A 16,321-nucleotide genomic window follows, 5' to 3' on the forward strand; every position below is an offset into this window, starting at 1 on the left:
TTCAATTTCAACCTCTTTTATAGGTAAAAACGGTCAGAGACACAAAGAGGCTGGACATCTTGCCCAAGGGTTTTGTCTGGTGCCTTCCCCACTCACTCTTCTGTCCATCCAGCTTCTTTAGAGGCGCTTCTTACCAGGAGCCGTAGGTCACTTGAAAGGCAGCCAAAGTGGTGCCACAGGCAGTGTCAGCCCTGAATGATGAGCTTGAAGCAGAACGTTGGGCAGCTGCTTGACACAGGGGGTCAAAGAGAATGAAAACCATGGATAAGGAGGATGTGGAGTACACATAAAGGCTAAGGAGGGCAGTGATGGCCAGGAGGGTGACAGGCCACCTGGACTCATCAGCTGGAAGGACTTAGGTGGCTGGTGACAAGGTCCAAATGAAGTGGGGCCTGAGGGTAGATGAGAGTGGGGAATTTGGGGCCCAGCTCTGCTGGGAATACAGATTCCTGGCCCCCTGTAGGGATACCCTGGAGAAGGAGGAGGAGAAGTGGTGTCTGTCTGCCAGGGGTTTCTTGGCTGAGAAGCTGGGCTGCAGAACTGGAACCAAGGTCAGAAGGCATGAAGGCAATGGGGCAGCTCTGGAACCTTCCTGCTCAACAGTCTGCTGAAGGGCACTAGATTCTGACTCTCGAGTATGGAGGATGGGGTGGTAAGGGCACAGAGGAATGTTGTCCTGAGGGGAACAGCTTCTTCTGGCCCTCCACAGAGCTCCTTGCCTTCCTGGCTGCCCTTATAGGAACTTGGATCTTCCTGAAGTAGATGGCAACTCCCTCAGTAGAGGAAAAAAGGCATCAAGCTATGTTATTTGAGCACCAAGGGTCTTCCTCTCACCTACCCAGGGGCCTGGAGAGGTCCCCCAGGAGAGCAGGGAGGCCCTAGTCTCTCCCTCAGCCCCTCCAGCACCACTGGAGGGTTAGTGTGGGAGCAGCGTCTCTCCTCCCGGAACAGTGAGGAGACAGTACAGCCACAACTGAGAGAAGGGCTGTGAGGGGCTGGGAATGCTGGTCAAAGCTGCCTGCCCTGGCCAGCAAGAAGCCCCAAGAGGCTTGTGACTCCAGGGAAAGCCTGAGGCTCTAGATGTGGGAAGCCATGCTTGCCAAGGGTTCAAGGAAGGTGGGGGTGGTGGGACAGGGTAGACTGGAAGTAGAAAAACAAGGACTTGGTGACATCTAAGGAGTCCAAGTTACAGGAAGGAGGCAGAGGGAGTCAGGAATATCTGGCTGGAAAATGTGAGTGGGAATAGAGGATGAAGGCTAAAGAGGTCATCTGGGGGCTTCATGGCTTGAAAATTTCCAGGAACTGTATATGGATCCAGGTGCTGGTCATGTGTTCAGTATGTCATGCATTTATTGAGCATCTACCATACCAGTGTTGTGCTGATGAAAGATTACCATCCAACTGCTCTCAAGAAGATCACCGTCTAACCTGGAAGATGGACCAGGCAGCAAAGTAAGAATAAAGAAGCGTTTGCTACAATTAGGGGTCATAAGGATCTGTGGTGGAAGGAAACGGGAATGAACTTTAGATGATGTGAGCTGAAGGAGGAACTGAACCATGATAAGAGCTGTGGACAGGACACATCTCCCAGACACTCAGACTCTCCAGGCCTGGAGGCAGGTAGGGGCCAGTTGTGTTGGAGGAATTATTGGCAGCCACTTGGCTGGAACAGTGCCCTCCTGAGAGAAGGAGAAGGGGATGACAGAGGATGAGATGGTTGGATGGCATCACTGACTCGACGGACATGAGTTTGAGCAAGCCCCGGGACCTGGTGATGGACAAGGAAGACTGGTGTGCTGCAGTCCATGGGGTCGCAAAGAGTCAAACACGACCGAGCGACTGAACTGAACTGAACTGAGAACAGGAGTCTGGGATGAGATGGGAAACAGGCAGGCGCCAGCTTGCACAGCACTCCCTAACCCACACCCCTGCCCCCCTGGGCCATAGTAGAGTGTTTGCTTTTATTTATTTCCAAAATGGCACTAGAAGCCATTGGAGGCCGAGAATGGATGGTGGGTGGGGGCAAGTCAGAGGGCCAGAGGAAGGATGATGTGCAAATGGCAGAACTGAACTCTATTTTGAAGGTAAACCTAACAGAACTTACTCATGGATCTGTGGATGAGTCGGGGAGACTCCCGGGAGCTCTATTTTGCCTGAATTTCATTTGAATTCCCAGTTTGTCATCCAGGTTGGGGACAGAGGGTAAGTAGGCTATGTCATGTTCAAGCCAGGAGCCAGGGGAAGATCCAGAGCTGGCCACACTCGAAGGTCCGAGGAGGTAAGGAGAGAAGGGATTACCTAGTGACTGAGTGGTAAAGAATCTGCCTGCCAGTGCAGGCGACATGGGTTCAATCCCTGATCTGAGAAGATCCCACATGCCACGGAGCAAGTAAGCCCAAGTGCCATAACTATGAAGTCCACGCACTGTAGAGCCTGTGCTCCGCAACGAGAAGTCACCAGGATGAGAAGCCTGTGCACCGCAGCCACAGAGTAGCCCCCACTCTCTACAACTAGAGAAAAACCCGCACAGCAAGACCCAGAGCAGCCAAAACTAAATTTAAAAAAATTAGAGTGGCTAAAGGAGAAAACTCAGTTGAAAATACTTCAGAAAGCCATTAAGCGCCTTGTGGAACTCAGAACTCAAGGTTGTGACCACAGCCCAGTAAAGTCTGAGACCTCGAGGATGGGAATGAGAAGGAATGTGTGTGTTTATGTCCAAGTCCCTAAACTACCTGTGTAAGGACCCAATGGGGCACAGAGGGGTGGACACGAGGGGAGGGGGGAGGGGAGACGGGGGAGACCTGAGGCATCTCAGCCTCAGATCCACAGTGGACAGGTGGTGGCTGGGAAGCCTAAAGGAAACAGCTTCTTGCTCGGCAGCAGGGGTGTGGGGGAGCCAGCGGCGCTCTCCAGGACAACCGGAGGAATGGAAACCACAAGGGCAGAGCCCAGGAGGCTGTGGTAGAGAAGGGGTCAGAAGGGGTCTGTGTCCGTTTCTGTGAGAGTCTGGTCCATAGGCCCCTGGGGGAGATCTTGACCAGGGGCTCCTATTTCCTCAGTGATCTCAGTGGTGAGGCCTCAGATGAGGGAGGAGGCTGCAGGAAGGGATGAGAGGTGGCCCTCCATTCTAGGTTTGCCTCCTGGAACAGCTGGGTTGGAAGGTCCAGGTGTTTGGGAGTAGCTGGTGACAAGGAGAGGAAGATGTAGAAGCCTAGGCATTCTGAGATGAGAGGGGCTGAGGGCAAAAGGAGTGGCTTTTCAGGGGTCCAGGCCCTGCACCTCCCACATGGAGCTCTCCTCCCTGACAGCCTGCCTGCCGTCAGCCCCCCTCAAAGCTCCATCCCCTACTCCTGGGGCTGCGGGAGTCTGTGCAGTGGGCTGGAGTATAGCTAAAGGGCATCTTGAGAAAGTCCCATGGCTGTGTGGAGAAGGTACCCCAGAGTAGAGACGATCTCGAGTCTCTGCCTAGGCTGCTTACCACAACCAGAGAAGCATGTGGCCAGCCCCGAGCCAGTCACTGTCTGAGCATCTTCAGTAGTAGGGAGCAGGGTGCTCAGGGCCATCCTGACCCCCAGGCCTTCATCGGCCAAGGGGGGCAACCTCATAGCTTTGCTCCTAATGCTCTCTTAACCTTGCTGGGAGGGGAAACCAGGTCAGCCTCACCCAATCCATGCATGGGGCTTCCCTAACGCATCAGAAACCCTTGGGGGCCACAGGGCAGCCCCCTGGTAGAGGTGGGGTCACCTTTTGCTTGCTTCACCCGCCCTCTTCCAACGTCTGGGGGACAGAAGCCGAACTCCGTGCCAGCAGGAGGTGAGAAGGGGAAATCGCAGCTCTTCCTCGGGCTGGCAGCCAGTGTGGAGGGGATGGGGGTTAGCACTTCGTTAGAATCATTTGCTGAGAAGCCGCGGAAGGTCAGACCAAGAGTTCATGGGAAGGGTTGGATTTGCCTGGCCGCGCGCACCACCGCCTCCCTACACAAGCACGCGCGCGCATCCTACCTCCCCCACATACTACTCAAGAGGGACCAGGCGCCGGAGAAGGCGCGTCCCAGGGCTGAGCTCCCTCTTGTCTGGGAAAGAAAACCGGGCGGCGGGGCCATCTTGGGAAGCAAAAAAGCTGCAAGTCAAGACCTTGACCAAAGAGAGAGCCGAGGACTCAACGAGACCAGGAGCGAAACCGTGAAGGGCTTTGTCAGCAAACCCGACGCCGCCGAGTCGGGTGGGCGGCGGGGTCCGCCGACCAGGGTGTAGCCCAGAGAACGCGCACTAGCGGGTGTAGAAAGTCGAGGTGCGCTTCCTGGAGGAGTAAGAGGATTTGCTGCTTGAGAAGCCAGGGTGAATGGAGGGGGCGGGGCCCGGGTGGGCTGGGCCCAGCGGAGGCCCCCTGCCGAGAGGAGGGCACTGGCCTAGCACTTAAAGTCAAGACGAGGGAGGCCCCACCGGGACCCGCCGCACCGTCTCAACTCCGAGGGTCTCTCAGCTCATCGTGCTTCTTCGCAGAAACTTCGCAGCCCTGCTCAGCCCCTAGCCGGGCGACACCTGGGCGGACGCGAAGAAGCCCAGTCTACGCGTTCTAAGTGGCCGCGGGCTCCCGGGAGCAACCCGCCCGGAGTGAAAAGGAGTACGGGTGAGGGCGCGGGGCGGGCGGGCGGGACCCTGGTCCGCGCCGCACGGCCTCCGGCCCCAGGGAGGACCGTCGGCGCGGCATTAGGACCCAGGCGCGGCCCAGGGGTGTGTCGCCGGCTCCTGCCGCCGGCCTGTAGGAGACTGCGAGGTAGGGGTCCGAAGCCCCGGGTGAGGACCCGGGGCGTGCGCGGGTGTGCAGCGGTTCTGCGGCTGACCACTGGGCCGTGGCCGCGGGCACCAGGTGCGCGTTCCATCTCCAGCCATGCGGCGGGTGCCCGCGGCGGGAAGCCCGTCCAGTCTCCGTCGGAGAGCCGTGCTGGGCTGGGAAGCGGAGCCGTCGAGGCGCTGGGAGGAACGCGGACGACGTCGGTTTTCCTCGGCCCCCGGCGTAGTGGGCGAGAGGGTCTTGGGGTCTTACCAGCCGGGGCGGTGGTGCCCGGGGTGAGTTCGGCTTCTAGGAAGTGGAAGTCCAGGTGGGTACACGGGTGGTTGGGGGAAGCACAGGACGGCTTCGTGGGCACTGCGCTCTTGACTTAACGCCGTTTTAAAACAACAGTGTTTGAACCTACGAGATAGCTGGGGAAGGGTGGAAGTCTTGCAAATAGCGGGGCGGAGTTGTGGGTTCCCCAGCACCTCGAGCTCCAGGGTCTTCGCAGGCGGGCGTCACCCCCTCGGAAAGCCTCATTTTACATTCTACCCGACTCCTTTGGCGCTGCGCGGCAGCCTGCCCACTCTTAGGGGTCCCTGGGCCTCTGACTGTCTGTCCCCTGTGCGGCCACGGCAGTCTCTCGGCCGCCGCTCTGACACCTGAGGGCCAGCACCGCGGTGTACTGTTTACGTGCACGTGAATCGTGCGGCTTGGGAGTAGGTGTGCACCGTCCCCACCCTTCCATATCCTCGTCCCTCTCTTCCTCTGTCCACCCCCGCGCCTCTGCTGCCAGGTTTACTGCCCCCGCGCCTCCCTTGTGCATGCCGCCCGGGCTCCTGCCCCGGGAGACGGTCCGCATTCTGCACGACCCCTCCCCCCGACCTCCTCGGCCTCCGAGTCTGAGGCTCTTTCCTCTCGTGCCCGCGGCCGCTTCTGACGCTTCCTTCCTTGAACAGAGCAACACAAACTGCGTGGAGCATCCATCCGGGGGCCCGGCGCAAAGAGCGCGCACGCCCCACCCCACCCCACCCCACCCCACCCCCGCCCCCGCGCCATCTCCCAAGAGGAACCAACGGCTCCGCCTCCCAGGAGGCCCGGAAAGTGGGTGGCGCTGAGGGAAGGAGGCCGTTGCCCCAGGTCACCCCGTGTGACCCCGGGCGCGGGAGGTTAGGGGCGACTGCACGTGTGATGGGTCTTGATGGCGCCAGGGACCGACATGACAGTGAGAGCCGAAGAGATGTGCTGGAAGAAGAGCCTCGGCCCAGTTCCTGGACTTTGCAGCGAAGGCTTGAGAGAGGGAGGCTGTCTTCTCCAGGGAAGGTGGCCAGACAGGTCTCCTCCTTCCAGAGTTCTACAACTAGCGTATCCTTCTTTCCTTCACGGGGTACTGTTAATTATTCCTGGAGAGAACATGCTGAGAACATCTCCCCGCCTCCCTCCTTTCCCACCTGGGCAAGCCCCTAGCAGATGGGTTGAAGAATAACAGGAAGTAGCTTCCTCTAGCTCCTCAAGGGGCTCCTGTCTAGTGCTGTCCCCTGCTCCTTTTTCTCCCAGGGGCTCTGGGAAGGATAAGAAAGACTCAGCAGGGGTTGGTGAGGGGTAGGCAGCAGATGTGCAGGAAAGGCTGTCCAGACACATGGAGCTGGTGACAGTTCTTTGGTTTGCCTTACAGAAAACTCTTCTGTCATGTCGCAGAATGGATACTTTGAGGATGCAGGTGTGTACCTTTCGGGTGTGGGTGTGTGTAGAGAGCTTCTTGGTCAAAAGACTTTAGGGGACCTAGTCCATCCACCTGGGTAATCATGGTCCTCTGCTGGTGCTGGGATGCCTTTGGATTCTACCTCCAGGAGGTTATGGTGTGATCAGAGAGGCAGCTAACACTGCCTTGGACACTAGCCGGTCTCTGGGGGTCCTGGAGTCCTGGGAGAGCGAGCTGCTCACCATCCTGGGCTATGTGGACCATCTGATATGTTAACAATGCTCTGGTTATCTGACCAGGTTTTAGGCCAAATGTTGTATCTGCCCACATTCCTAAGATCCTGCCCAGCCCTGTGAGGGAGGGGCTGCGACTGTCCCTCTAAATTGCAGTCTCTGCACCTCAATTTTCCCTGCTTGCACCAGCCTAGTTCTCTACCTCCCCGTATCTCTGGGGTGGGTACATGCTCCTGTGCCCAGATTCAGGAAGCGGCCTGAGCATTGTTCAGTGAGACAGTGCCTGGACAGAGTGGCAGTGTGCTCTACATAGGGTTCCCAAGGCATGATGACTGCATGTGCCAGGCTGCTGATGGACAAGTCCCAGGAGCCTTGCAGTGAACTAGTGGTGTCTATTGGGTAGGACCTAGGTTGAGCTCAGGATAGGGGAGAAGTGGGGCAGTGTGAGGGACATTCTAGGGAATAGACAGTGCTGGTGGGGGTGGTAGAGGCTGGGACAGGTTGGGGCTGGGAAACCAAGCAGTCTAAGCAAAGCAGGTCTATAACTGGGGAAGAAAGTGTTTTTTATGGACATGAGCTCCATGACAAGTAGGGGAAGGATGTCTTTTGACTTAATAGTTCTTCTCTGGGCTCTGGTGCAGTGCAGACCTAGAGCCTAGGGGTTACCAGCTCATGAGGGTGTTGATAGGGGAGGCCTAGTGCTTCCTACCCAGAAAAAGCCCAGGCTGAGCACAGGATACTGGGGGAACAGGGCCTGGGATGTAAAGAGGAAACCAGCAGACTAGAGTGGAAGTGAGTCAGGGTGAGTCACTGCCTGGCAGGTGGAGGCGAGCTACGTATGACCCTTCCCTGTCCCTCCATGGGTGTTTTTAGGTGTTTGTGGGATCTGAGCTGCAAGGGCCCCAGGGGAATCACAAGTGGTGGACCATAGGGGACCCACAGGACATAGTGAGGAAGAGGGGCCAAATGGGCCAAGAGTAAGGCAGGGAGGGCCCTCAGTGGACTTGCCAGAGGAGGAAGGTTCTGTTGAGCCTTGAAGAAGGCCCTCCAGGGAGGGAAGCCCTCAGCTTGCAGGACAGGAGCTGACCTGCCTGGCGTGCTGGCCACCTGGCCTGAGGAGGAGATTGAGGTGGGGATGGGACTGGGCCCGAGGGACCAGGGATCTGGACTGAAGCAGCAAGGCTGGCTCAGGCTGTTGGCCCAGAGGCAGCGAGAAGCCCCAGCAGGGCTCAGGGCAGCATGTCCACAGGTGGCTTCCTGTAGGAGGGAGCCTGTGCTGTGGGGCGGCTGCAGGAACTGGGAGGCAGACCAGAAGAAAGGGCAGCAGGCTCTGTGCCCTGGGGGCCCAAGGCCCGAGATGAGGCCTCCTTCTGGGGTCCTGTCCCCTCTCTGTCCCTGGCTCTATTTCTCTGGCTCTCCTGCTGCCTGGGCCTTGTCTGATGTCAGACTAAGACTTCTCAGCCTTAATGCTTTGCCCCTACACCCTCCCTGTGCCAATTGAGGTCTGGATACTGCAGGGCTCTGGCTTCCGTTGGGTTGCTTCTGGGGAGGGAGCAACCCTCCCCAGAAGCCAAACAGCTCCCTCCTCCCTGGGGAGCCAGACAGGTCCAGGTCCCACAGCCTGGAGGTTCTGGGAAGGCAGCGGCCAGGCAGTCTCAACTGTGTCATTGTACCATGTATCTGGCCCAATGTTTGTGGAACGAACATGTCTTTCTTTAGCTAAAGGATATGCATGGCACAGAACCGTACATGGGTCCCACAGCTGAAGAATGCTGGAGAAAACTGTTGGGTAGGGGGTGCCACCAGGCTGCTATGCTCGGGGATGGGCCAGGACCAGACATGGGGCCTACCTGAACCAAGGCTTCCTTCCCGGCCAGAGGCCGCCCTCACCACTCACCAAGACTGCACCCAGTAGGACAGCCCAGGGGCCCTGCTCTTTTGGCTCGGCGCCGCTCTCTCCCTTGTGTAGCACTGACAGCCAGGCCCTCTTGGGGGGGCGGGCCTCTCTTGGTGGTGGTTGGGGCTCCAGGCTACCTCAAGTGTGACACAGATGACGCCTCTGAAACCCGTGAGGAGAGCCTGAGGGATGAGGCCTTCGACACGGTCAACTCCTCCATTGTGTCTGGTGAAAGCATCAGCTTTTTTGTCAACGTCAACCTCGAGGTGCAGCCTACCCAGTCTGGTATGGGGGTTGTGGCAGGGACAGGTTGGGGGGGGCATGCATGGGATGGGACTGAACAGATACGGCCCACTTCACCAAGGAGACCTGAAGGGCTGGGGCAGCACCCTGAGCCCTCCCACTTTCCTCTAGCAGAATGTGAATCACCTGGCGGCTACGGGCTCCTACACACCTCCCGCAAGGTGAGCGGCCCATTGGCTGGATGGGAAACATTTGGTTCCAGGCCGCTAGCTGGGGGTGGAGGTGGTCGCTTCCCTGAGAGATCTCATATTAGCCTGGGGGCCGACCACACTGGCCTTCTCTCTCTGGGACCATCACAACGGAGGGGTCCAGGCAAGGACAGAGGGTCTTATTTACGGGCCTGTCTGGTTCTGTGCACGGGGTCCCCATAGTACCTGATGTTAAAGAACTTTGAGGAAGAGATCCGTGCACACCGGGACTTAGATGGCTTCCTGGCACGGGCCAGAATCATCCTGGATGAAACGGCCACCTCCCTGGATGACGTGCTGCGGGCTATGCTGTACCGCTTAGCCCAAGACCCTTACAACACCGAGCCAGAGTGCAACCTGGACCTGCTCACGGCCATGCTCTTCACTGACGGAGGGGCTCCCATGGAGGGCAAAGGTAAGGGGTGTCTCTTGGCCTGGGCGGAAGGTCAGGGAGGTGGACGGTCTGACTCTCCACTTTGTTAGCAGTTCACCTGCTGTCGGACACCATCCAAGGGGTCACTGCCACAGTAACGGGGGTACAATACCAGCAGTCATGGATCTGCATCCTGTGAGTTGCCAGGCCACCATGCTGGCCTCCCCATGTCACCTCAGAGACAGGCATCCAGTAACCCTGTAGAGGCTGGCCTGCTCAGTCTCTGGGGAGAGTGAGGAATTCATCCCATCTGGTCTTTTTTCCTCCTTAACAGAGGTCACTGGGGTCATACTTAGGAGTTCTGGGTGGCGGGGGTGGAGCCCCAGCTCCCAAGGGTGGCAGCCATGTGCCGTGTGCCCTCCCTGTCCCACCAGCTGTACCTCCAAGGCCCTGCTGAGGCGACACGTGTGCATCAGCCGCCTGGTCCGCCCGCAGAACTGGGGGCAGAATTCCTGTGAGGTGCGGTTTGTCATCCTGGTGCTGGCCCCACCCAAGATGGTGAGGAGGGGTTTCGGGTGGCTCTGTTTCCTGGGAAAGAGGGTACCAGGTTACCCTGCGCTCTCCTTGAGGGCATCTCTTCCAGTGCAGGAGGCCTACAGAATTGGCCTCCGAAGGCTGTTCACCCTATCTGTTCATCCCTGGGTTTATCTGAAGAATACTTGCTAGGTCCTCTTCAAGCCCTGATTTCCCCAGAAGTTGCCCAAAAGATTATATTTCCTTCCTGACTGAAAAGAGATACTCGTTAAAAGTATTACTATTCAAACATGGGCCTTTCTCTGGCCTGCATGACGCTGACTCTTCTAATCGGCTGACTGTGATTTGTTGACCAAAGAGTCCCACTCTTTCCTGGGCTGTTTACCCCCTGGCCAGGGGCAGATTATCTCACTTTTGTGGGGACTGAGACATACAATTTGGGGAATCTTCTTTTATGGGAGAGGATTTAAAAATCTTGAGTAAAAAATGGCAAGGGTCCCTCTTTCCAGGCTTGGGAAGGGCCTTAATGCTTAAGCTTAATGCTTAAGCTTCCATTGGCTTTTTGATGATTCTGCTCTTGCAGATGGCCCTTCAGATGGCCCCTCCCCAGGCTTTCTCTATGCAAAGGGGTGCTAATGGGATCGTAGACACACTGCGAACCTCTCTAGATGTTACTGTGCTGGCAACAGAGGAAGAGCATTTAGGGCAGCAGGCACCTCATGGGTCAGAGGAGTAACAGCTGACAAGGTGGCCAACAGTTGGAAAGAGCAGAATCCCTAGGGCTGAGTGGCTAGACTGGCACCTTGAGACGTGCCAGCCAGCCTGACACCTGGCTCCGCCTCGGAGAACAGGCCTGTTCTAAAGCTACCAGAAAGCAGTGGGCACGGCGCAGGTGCAGGCCTGAGACGCAGCTTTGGGCAACCCAGAGGGGAGGATGCCGCTCCCAGGGGCCAGAGTTGTCGAGATGAGACAGGCTGCTGTGGTGGAGGCTGGACACGGAGTTCACAGACAGGGCTGACCTTGGCCAGGCAAAAGGGAGAGGGCTAGATGGCCTGGAGCCCCTCTGAAAATCAGATAAAGCAGCAAACAGAGCAAACGCCCCAGGTGAAAAGTAGCTGAGCAAACTTTTTTTTTTCCATCATCAGGATTTCATTATCCACAATTACACAGATTTAACCTGAGTTTGTAAGAAAAATACTAGGTCAGTGGTAGTCTAGTGATCTGCTGACCTGGTGGCAATTGTGGCAGGATCCACTATGTGTGACTGTTGGGGGACTACACCTAGATCATGGGGACAGAGTGGCCAGGGCTGGGGAGGGTGCCCTCTGCTCTACAGTGGCTACAGATGTGACTCTTGCCCCACCCCCAGAAAAGCACCAAGACCGCCACAGAAGTGGGGCGCACATTTGCCACCATGATGTTAGACATCACCTTCCGCCAGAAGCTCCTGAAGACCCGCACAGAGGAGGAATTCAAAGAAGCCCTGGTCCATCAGAGACAGCTGCTCACCGTAATGAGCCACTGTCCGAGTATCAGCATGGACTACAGCATGAGCTCCATCTGCATCATCAGACCCCCACAGGTGCGGGCCAGACATGGCCTGGGCGGGCAGCCCAGGGCAAGGACACAGGGCTGATGGGCATGTCCTTTTCCCAGCCCCCAAAGCAGAAGGACTTTCTCCCCATGGGGAAGGGCATCCAGGAGGACATCGCCCGCAGGTTCCCTGTGTACCCACTGGACTTCACTGACGGTAAGTGCCCCATGACCCTCTCAGAGCTTGGCCTGTAGCTCAGGCCCCCGGCCTGGCCTGTGTCCCCACACACACAATCTCCATCCCGTCTCCCTTTCCTAGGCATCATTGGGAAAAACAAGGCTGTGGGCAAATACATCACCACCACCCTGTTCCTCTACTTTGCCTGCCTGCTGCCCACAATTGCTTTTGGGTCCCTCAATGATGAGAACACAAATGGAGCCATCGGTGAGGGGCTGGAGGCTATCGGGGAGTGCTGGGGGGCCAGGCCCATGGTACCCCCTGACCACCTACTTCCTCAGACGTACAGAAGACTGTGGCCGGGCAGGGCATCGGAGGCATCCTGTACGCGCTCTTCTCTGGGCAGCCGCTGGTGGTGCTGCTGACGACTGCGCCCCTGGCCCTCTACATCAATGGTGCAGTGGGGGTGAGAGCGGGGAGAGGGTTCCTGGGGTCCTTCCCCCAACCCGGCCCTGACTGCTCACTCCTGTCCTGCCCCTGCAGTAATCCGTGACATCTGCGATGACTATAATCTGGACTTCAATACCTTCTATGCGTGGACAGGCCTGTGGAACAGTTTCTTCCTCACACTTTATGCCCTCTTCAACCTCAGCCTGGTCATGAGTCTTTTCAAGAGGTAACAGAGCCTTCCCTAAGCTCCCGGGACTTTCAAGCAGGAGGGAGACCAAGGCCAGGGACATGGGTCAGCTTCCATGCCACCCTCCAAGGCCCTGTAACCCTAGATAAGATGGGGTGCCCTCACCATATCACTACCCCAAGGGGAAAGTCTGGGGCCCTGGCCCTCTTCATGCAGGAGGTAGGAGCCATGCCAAGGCTTGGGGAAACCCACCCTCTACAATTCACCCCATCTTATGAGACATACCTTCTGCTGGCAGGTCAACAGAGGAGATCATTGCCTTGTTCATTTCTATCACATTCATCCTAGATGCTATCAAGGGCACAGTCAAGAGTGAGTATTATACAGCCAGTGGCCACCTGCTGCAGGGGAAGCTGAGTTGAGATGGGGTACAGACTGTGGCAGAGCAGCCAAGAAGAATACAAGCTAAGGCTGCTTCCGCGGTCCAGGGTGCCATGGGAGTCATGACTGACACAGCGCAGCAATTAGCAGGTGACAGAGCTGTGTCAGGCAGGGTCAGAGGCACTGGGCCAGGCAGGATTCGCTGTCAGAAATGGACAAAGGGCAGGGTGTGGGGTGATGGGTAGACAGGCAGGTTGAGGAATCCTGCCTGACAGAAGGCCAGCTCTCCCCTCTTCCGCCCAGAATCCTTTTCTCCCATCAGGGCTCCTTCTGCCCACATCCAGGAGGAAGTTGCTAGGCCTAGGCTCCCAGAGCCCAGATGGCTGAATTCTGATGGTCTGTACCCATAGTCTTCCAGAAGTACTACTATGGCCGTGACACTGGACTCTTCTTCAAAGATAAGTCCTCCTTGGGGAGCCTGCTGGACCTCAATAGTAGCCTCCACACTGCCCTCAACACCAGTTTCCTGACCAGCCCACCGGAGCTAACTTCAACGGGCAGCCAGGACTCTGAGCCCCTGGCCCGGGATACAGCTGTGCTCAGCCTCCTCATCATGCTGGGCACGCTCTGGCTGAGCTACACCCTCTACCAGTTGAAGAAGAGGTGAGGGGTGCCCCCTCGGGTCCGGGGAACACAAGCCCCCAGGCCACACTGACACTCACCTGCCTCCATAGCCCCTACCTGCACCCCTACGTGCGTGAGCTCCTGTCAGACTGCGCCTTGCCCATTTCGGTGCTTACCTTCTCCCTCATCTCTTCCTATGGCTTCCAGGAGATTAAGAGTAAGTTAGGACCAGCCGTGGGGTGGGATGGGGTGGGTTTCTCTGTGGGGGATGCAAGCTTGAGCAGGGGCCTGTACCCTACTGCAGTGGTCAAGTTTCGCTACAGCTCGAGTGACAGCCTGTTCGAGATAGCCGAGATGCACTCGCTATCCCTGGTGGCCATCAGCAGCGCCATGGGCCTCGGCTTCCTCCTCTCCATGCTCTTCTTCATAGAGCAGAACCTGGTGGCTGCCTTGGCTAACGCCCCACAGAACAGGTTTGCAGGGCTGGGGACGGAGGGGTGAGTATGTGCCCAACCTTTCAGAGGCCAAGAGGGCTCTGGCCATATGTGACCCTGCCCGCTGCAGGCTGGTAAAGGGCACTGCCTACCACTGGGACCTCCTGCTCATCGCCATCATCAATACTGGGCTGTCTCTGTTTGGGCTGCCCTGGATCCATGCTGCCTACCCCCACTCCCTGCTGCACGTGCGAGCACTGGCTTTGGTGGAGGAGCATGTAGAGAACGGGCACATTTATGAGACGTGAGTGTGAAGAGGGCCCCTCGAGGTGTGAGGCCCGAGTCACGAGGGCCCTGAGGTGTGGGGCAGCCCTGGGCCACATGGGACTTAAGGAGGGATATGGCTTGGGGGGCAAGGGCCCAGAAGTGCCAGAGCCTGGTAAGCATGTGACCTGGGATGGACACGGCCCCGTGGACCAGGCCAGAGCAATCCTACGCGCTGCACCCTCGCAGGATTGTGAACGTGAAGGAGACTCGGCTGACCTCCCTGGGCGCCAGCGTCCTGGTGGGCTTCTCCCTCCTGCTGCTGCCCTTCCCACTGCAGTGGATCCCCAAGCCCGTGCTCTATGGCCTCTTCCTCTACCTCGCGCTCACCTCCATTGACGGCAACCAGCTCTTTCAGCGCATGGTGCTGCTGCTCAAGGACCAGGCAAGTGGCCCTGAGGGCGGGGGTAGGGGTGGGGCATCTGGCTCCAGACCTGCCCACACCTGGTCCCTGCCACCCACAGACGTCATACCCACCCACCCACTACATCCGGAGGGTGCCCCAGAGGAAGATCCACTACTTCACAGGCCTGCAGGTCCTGCAGCTGCTGCTGCTCTGTGCCTTTGGCATGAGCCCACTGCTCTACATGAAGATGGTCTTTCCCCTCATCATGATTGCCATGATCCCCATTCGGTATGGAGGGCGGACAGCAGGCAGAAAGGACGCAGCGGGGCGGGAGAGGGTGGGCTGGAACGGCTGCTCTCTGCCTATTCCTCCCTGCCCCAGTGCTTATCTTCCTGCCTGTTCCTCCTCCCCGCAGCTACAACGTGCTGCCCCAAATCATTGAAGCCAAGTACTTGGATGCCATGGACGCTGAACACTGATGCCCTGACTTGCAGGTCCTGGCCACCCCCCATGCGCCCGTTTCTCCAGGTCTCCCCAGGCTGGCTGTGTAGCTGTGTGTGGGCATCCGGGAATGCGGCTCTGTGCTGCAGCCCCTCACAGCTGTCCCAAGTGGCCAAGGGTGCCTGGGCACTGAGGCAGCTCTGAGGGATGTGTCTGCTCCTTTTCCCACTAGCCCTTTGCTTTGGGTCCAGAGTGCTGCTCAGGGCAGCTTCTGCCCAAGCAGGACGGATTTTCTTTTGATAAAGAGTGTCAGGTGGCCGAAAGAGAAACCATTTCCTTGATTGTGTAAGGAACTTGCTGGATGCACATTAGAGAATAAAGCTCCTATTTCTATGCTTCTACATGCCACCTCCATCCATGCTGCCCTGCCCCAGCCTCTGAAGGCCACCCAAGGACTCTAGGGAGGAAGAGACCCTCCCAGGGGAAGAGGGATGAAAGGGACTGACTGTTAAGTGCCACTAAGGGTTGTTACTTCCAACTCCACACAGCACCCCAACAGGGAAATGTGGAAGATCCAGGAGGCCCTTGTAATGCCGTGTTGCCAGGAACCTGCAGGGAACGTGTTCTAGGAACAGCACGTGCAAGGGCCCCAAGAAGGAGGCTTGAGGCCCCTGAAGAGGTGGCTGGCGGGGTGGGACAGGCACAGTCACCGTGCTGGTTGCAGGATGGATCAAAGTAAAAGTGGTAGTCACTAAGTCTGTTGGACTCTTTGCGACCCCATGGACTGTAGCCCGCCAGGGTCCTCTGTCCCTGGAATTCTCCAGGCAAGAATACGGGAGTGGGTTGCCATTCTCTTCTCCCAGGGGATCTTCCCAACCCAGGGACCGAACTCGGGTCTCATGCATTGCAGGCGAGTTCTTTACCATCTGAGCTACCAGGGAAGCCTGCAGGATGGGTAGCTAAGTTTAAAGAGGGGGACAGAAAGTATACTGTGCACCTAGGACAGAAGTCTATGAGGAAGCAGCTGGGAACAAGACAGAGAGGTGCCCTGCTCCAAGCACCACGTAGCCACCCACTCACATAACACAGCAGGTGACCCTTCTATGGGGCCCCTCCCCAGTAGCCTGGGTGTTGCCTGCAGGTAGGGCCATGTCTAGGATCACCAGGTAAGAAGGCAGGCACCCCCCCATCTGAGTCCCAGCCACATAACCACCTACTCCAAGGAGACAACCCAGAGGAGGCTGGGCATGGCCACTGGCACTTCCCGAGGAAACACCCAGCTGGGCTTCACAGGCAGCAGAGGAGCAAAGGGATGAGGTCCTGTCCTCACCCATACCTGTTGACAGTCTGGGGAGCAAACATTAAATCCAAGCCCCAGGCCAAGCTGCCAGGACTGAGGAACAGTGATGGGAAGGGACGA

At 57.7% G+C, this 16,321-nt stretch overlaps 1 protein-coding gene across 31 annotated transcripts; it reads left to right on the forward strand.

Moving 5' to 3' along the window:
• Positions 1 to 4,346: 4,346 nt before the first annotated feature.
• On the forward strand, positions 4,347 to 15,302 carry SLC4A11 (solute carrier family 4 member 11). Of its 31 annotated transcripts, none has more exons than XM_069548096.1 (21): positions 4,791 to 5,069; positions 5,985 to 6,160; positions 6,449 to 6,493; positions 8,738 to 8,890; positions 9,023 to 9,069; positions 9,280 to 9,511; positions 9,580 to 9,664; positions 9,904 to 10,027; positions 11,373 to 11,585; positions 11,660 to 11,753; positions 11,856 to 11,981; positions 12,056 to 12,169; positions 12,258 to 12,390; positions 12,650 to 12,723; positions 13,143 to 13,395; positions 13,467 to 13,573; positions 13,661 to 13,829; positions 13,921 to 14,094; positions 14,304 to 14,499; positions 14,579 to 14,748; positions 14,876 to 15,302. In XM_069548096.1, exons 1-21 carry the CDS (start codon positions 4,891 to 4,893, stop codon positions 14,937 to 14,939), a joined length of 2,928 nt encoding a protein of 975 aa, XP_069404197.1. In that variant the 5' UTR covers positions 4,791 to 4,890; the 3' UTR covers positions 14,940 to 15,302. The 31 variants fall into 31 exon arrangements, 29 of the variants coding, with proteins under 29 accessions (XP_069404216.1, XP_069404209.1, XP_069404221.1 ...); XM_069548097.1 differs by having other exon boundaries at positions 9,583 to 9,664; XM_069548108.1 differs by lacking the exons at positions 4,791 to 5,069; positions 5,985 to 6,160 and adding an exon at positions 4,403 to 4,629 and having other exon boundaries at positions 9,583 to 9,664.
• The last annotated feature ends 1,019 nt before the right edge of the window (positions 15,303 to 16,321 follow it).

This window comes from Ovis canadensis, chromosome 13 (genome assembly GCF_042477335.2).
Source record: "Ovis canadensis isolate MfBH-ARS-UI-01 breed Bighorn chromosome 13, ARS-UI_OviCan_v2, whole genome shotgun sequence".
Lineage (NCBI taxonomy): Eukaryota > Metazoa > Chordata > Mammalia > Artiodactyla > Bovidae > Ovis > Ovis canadensis.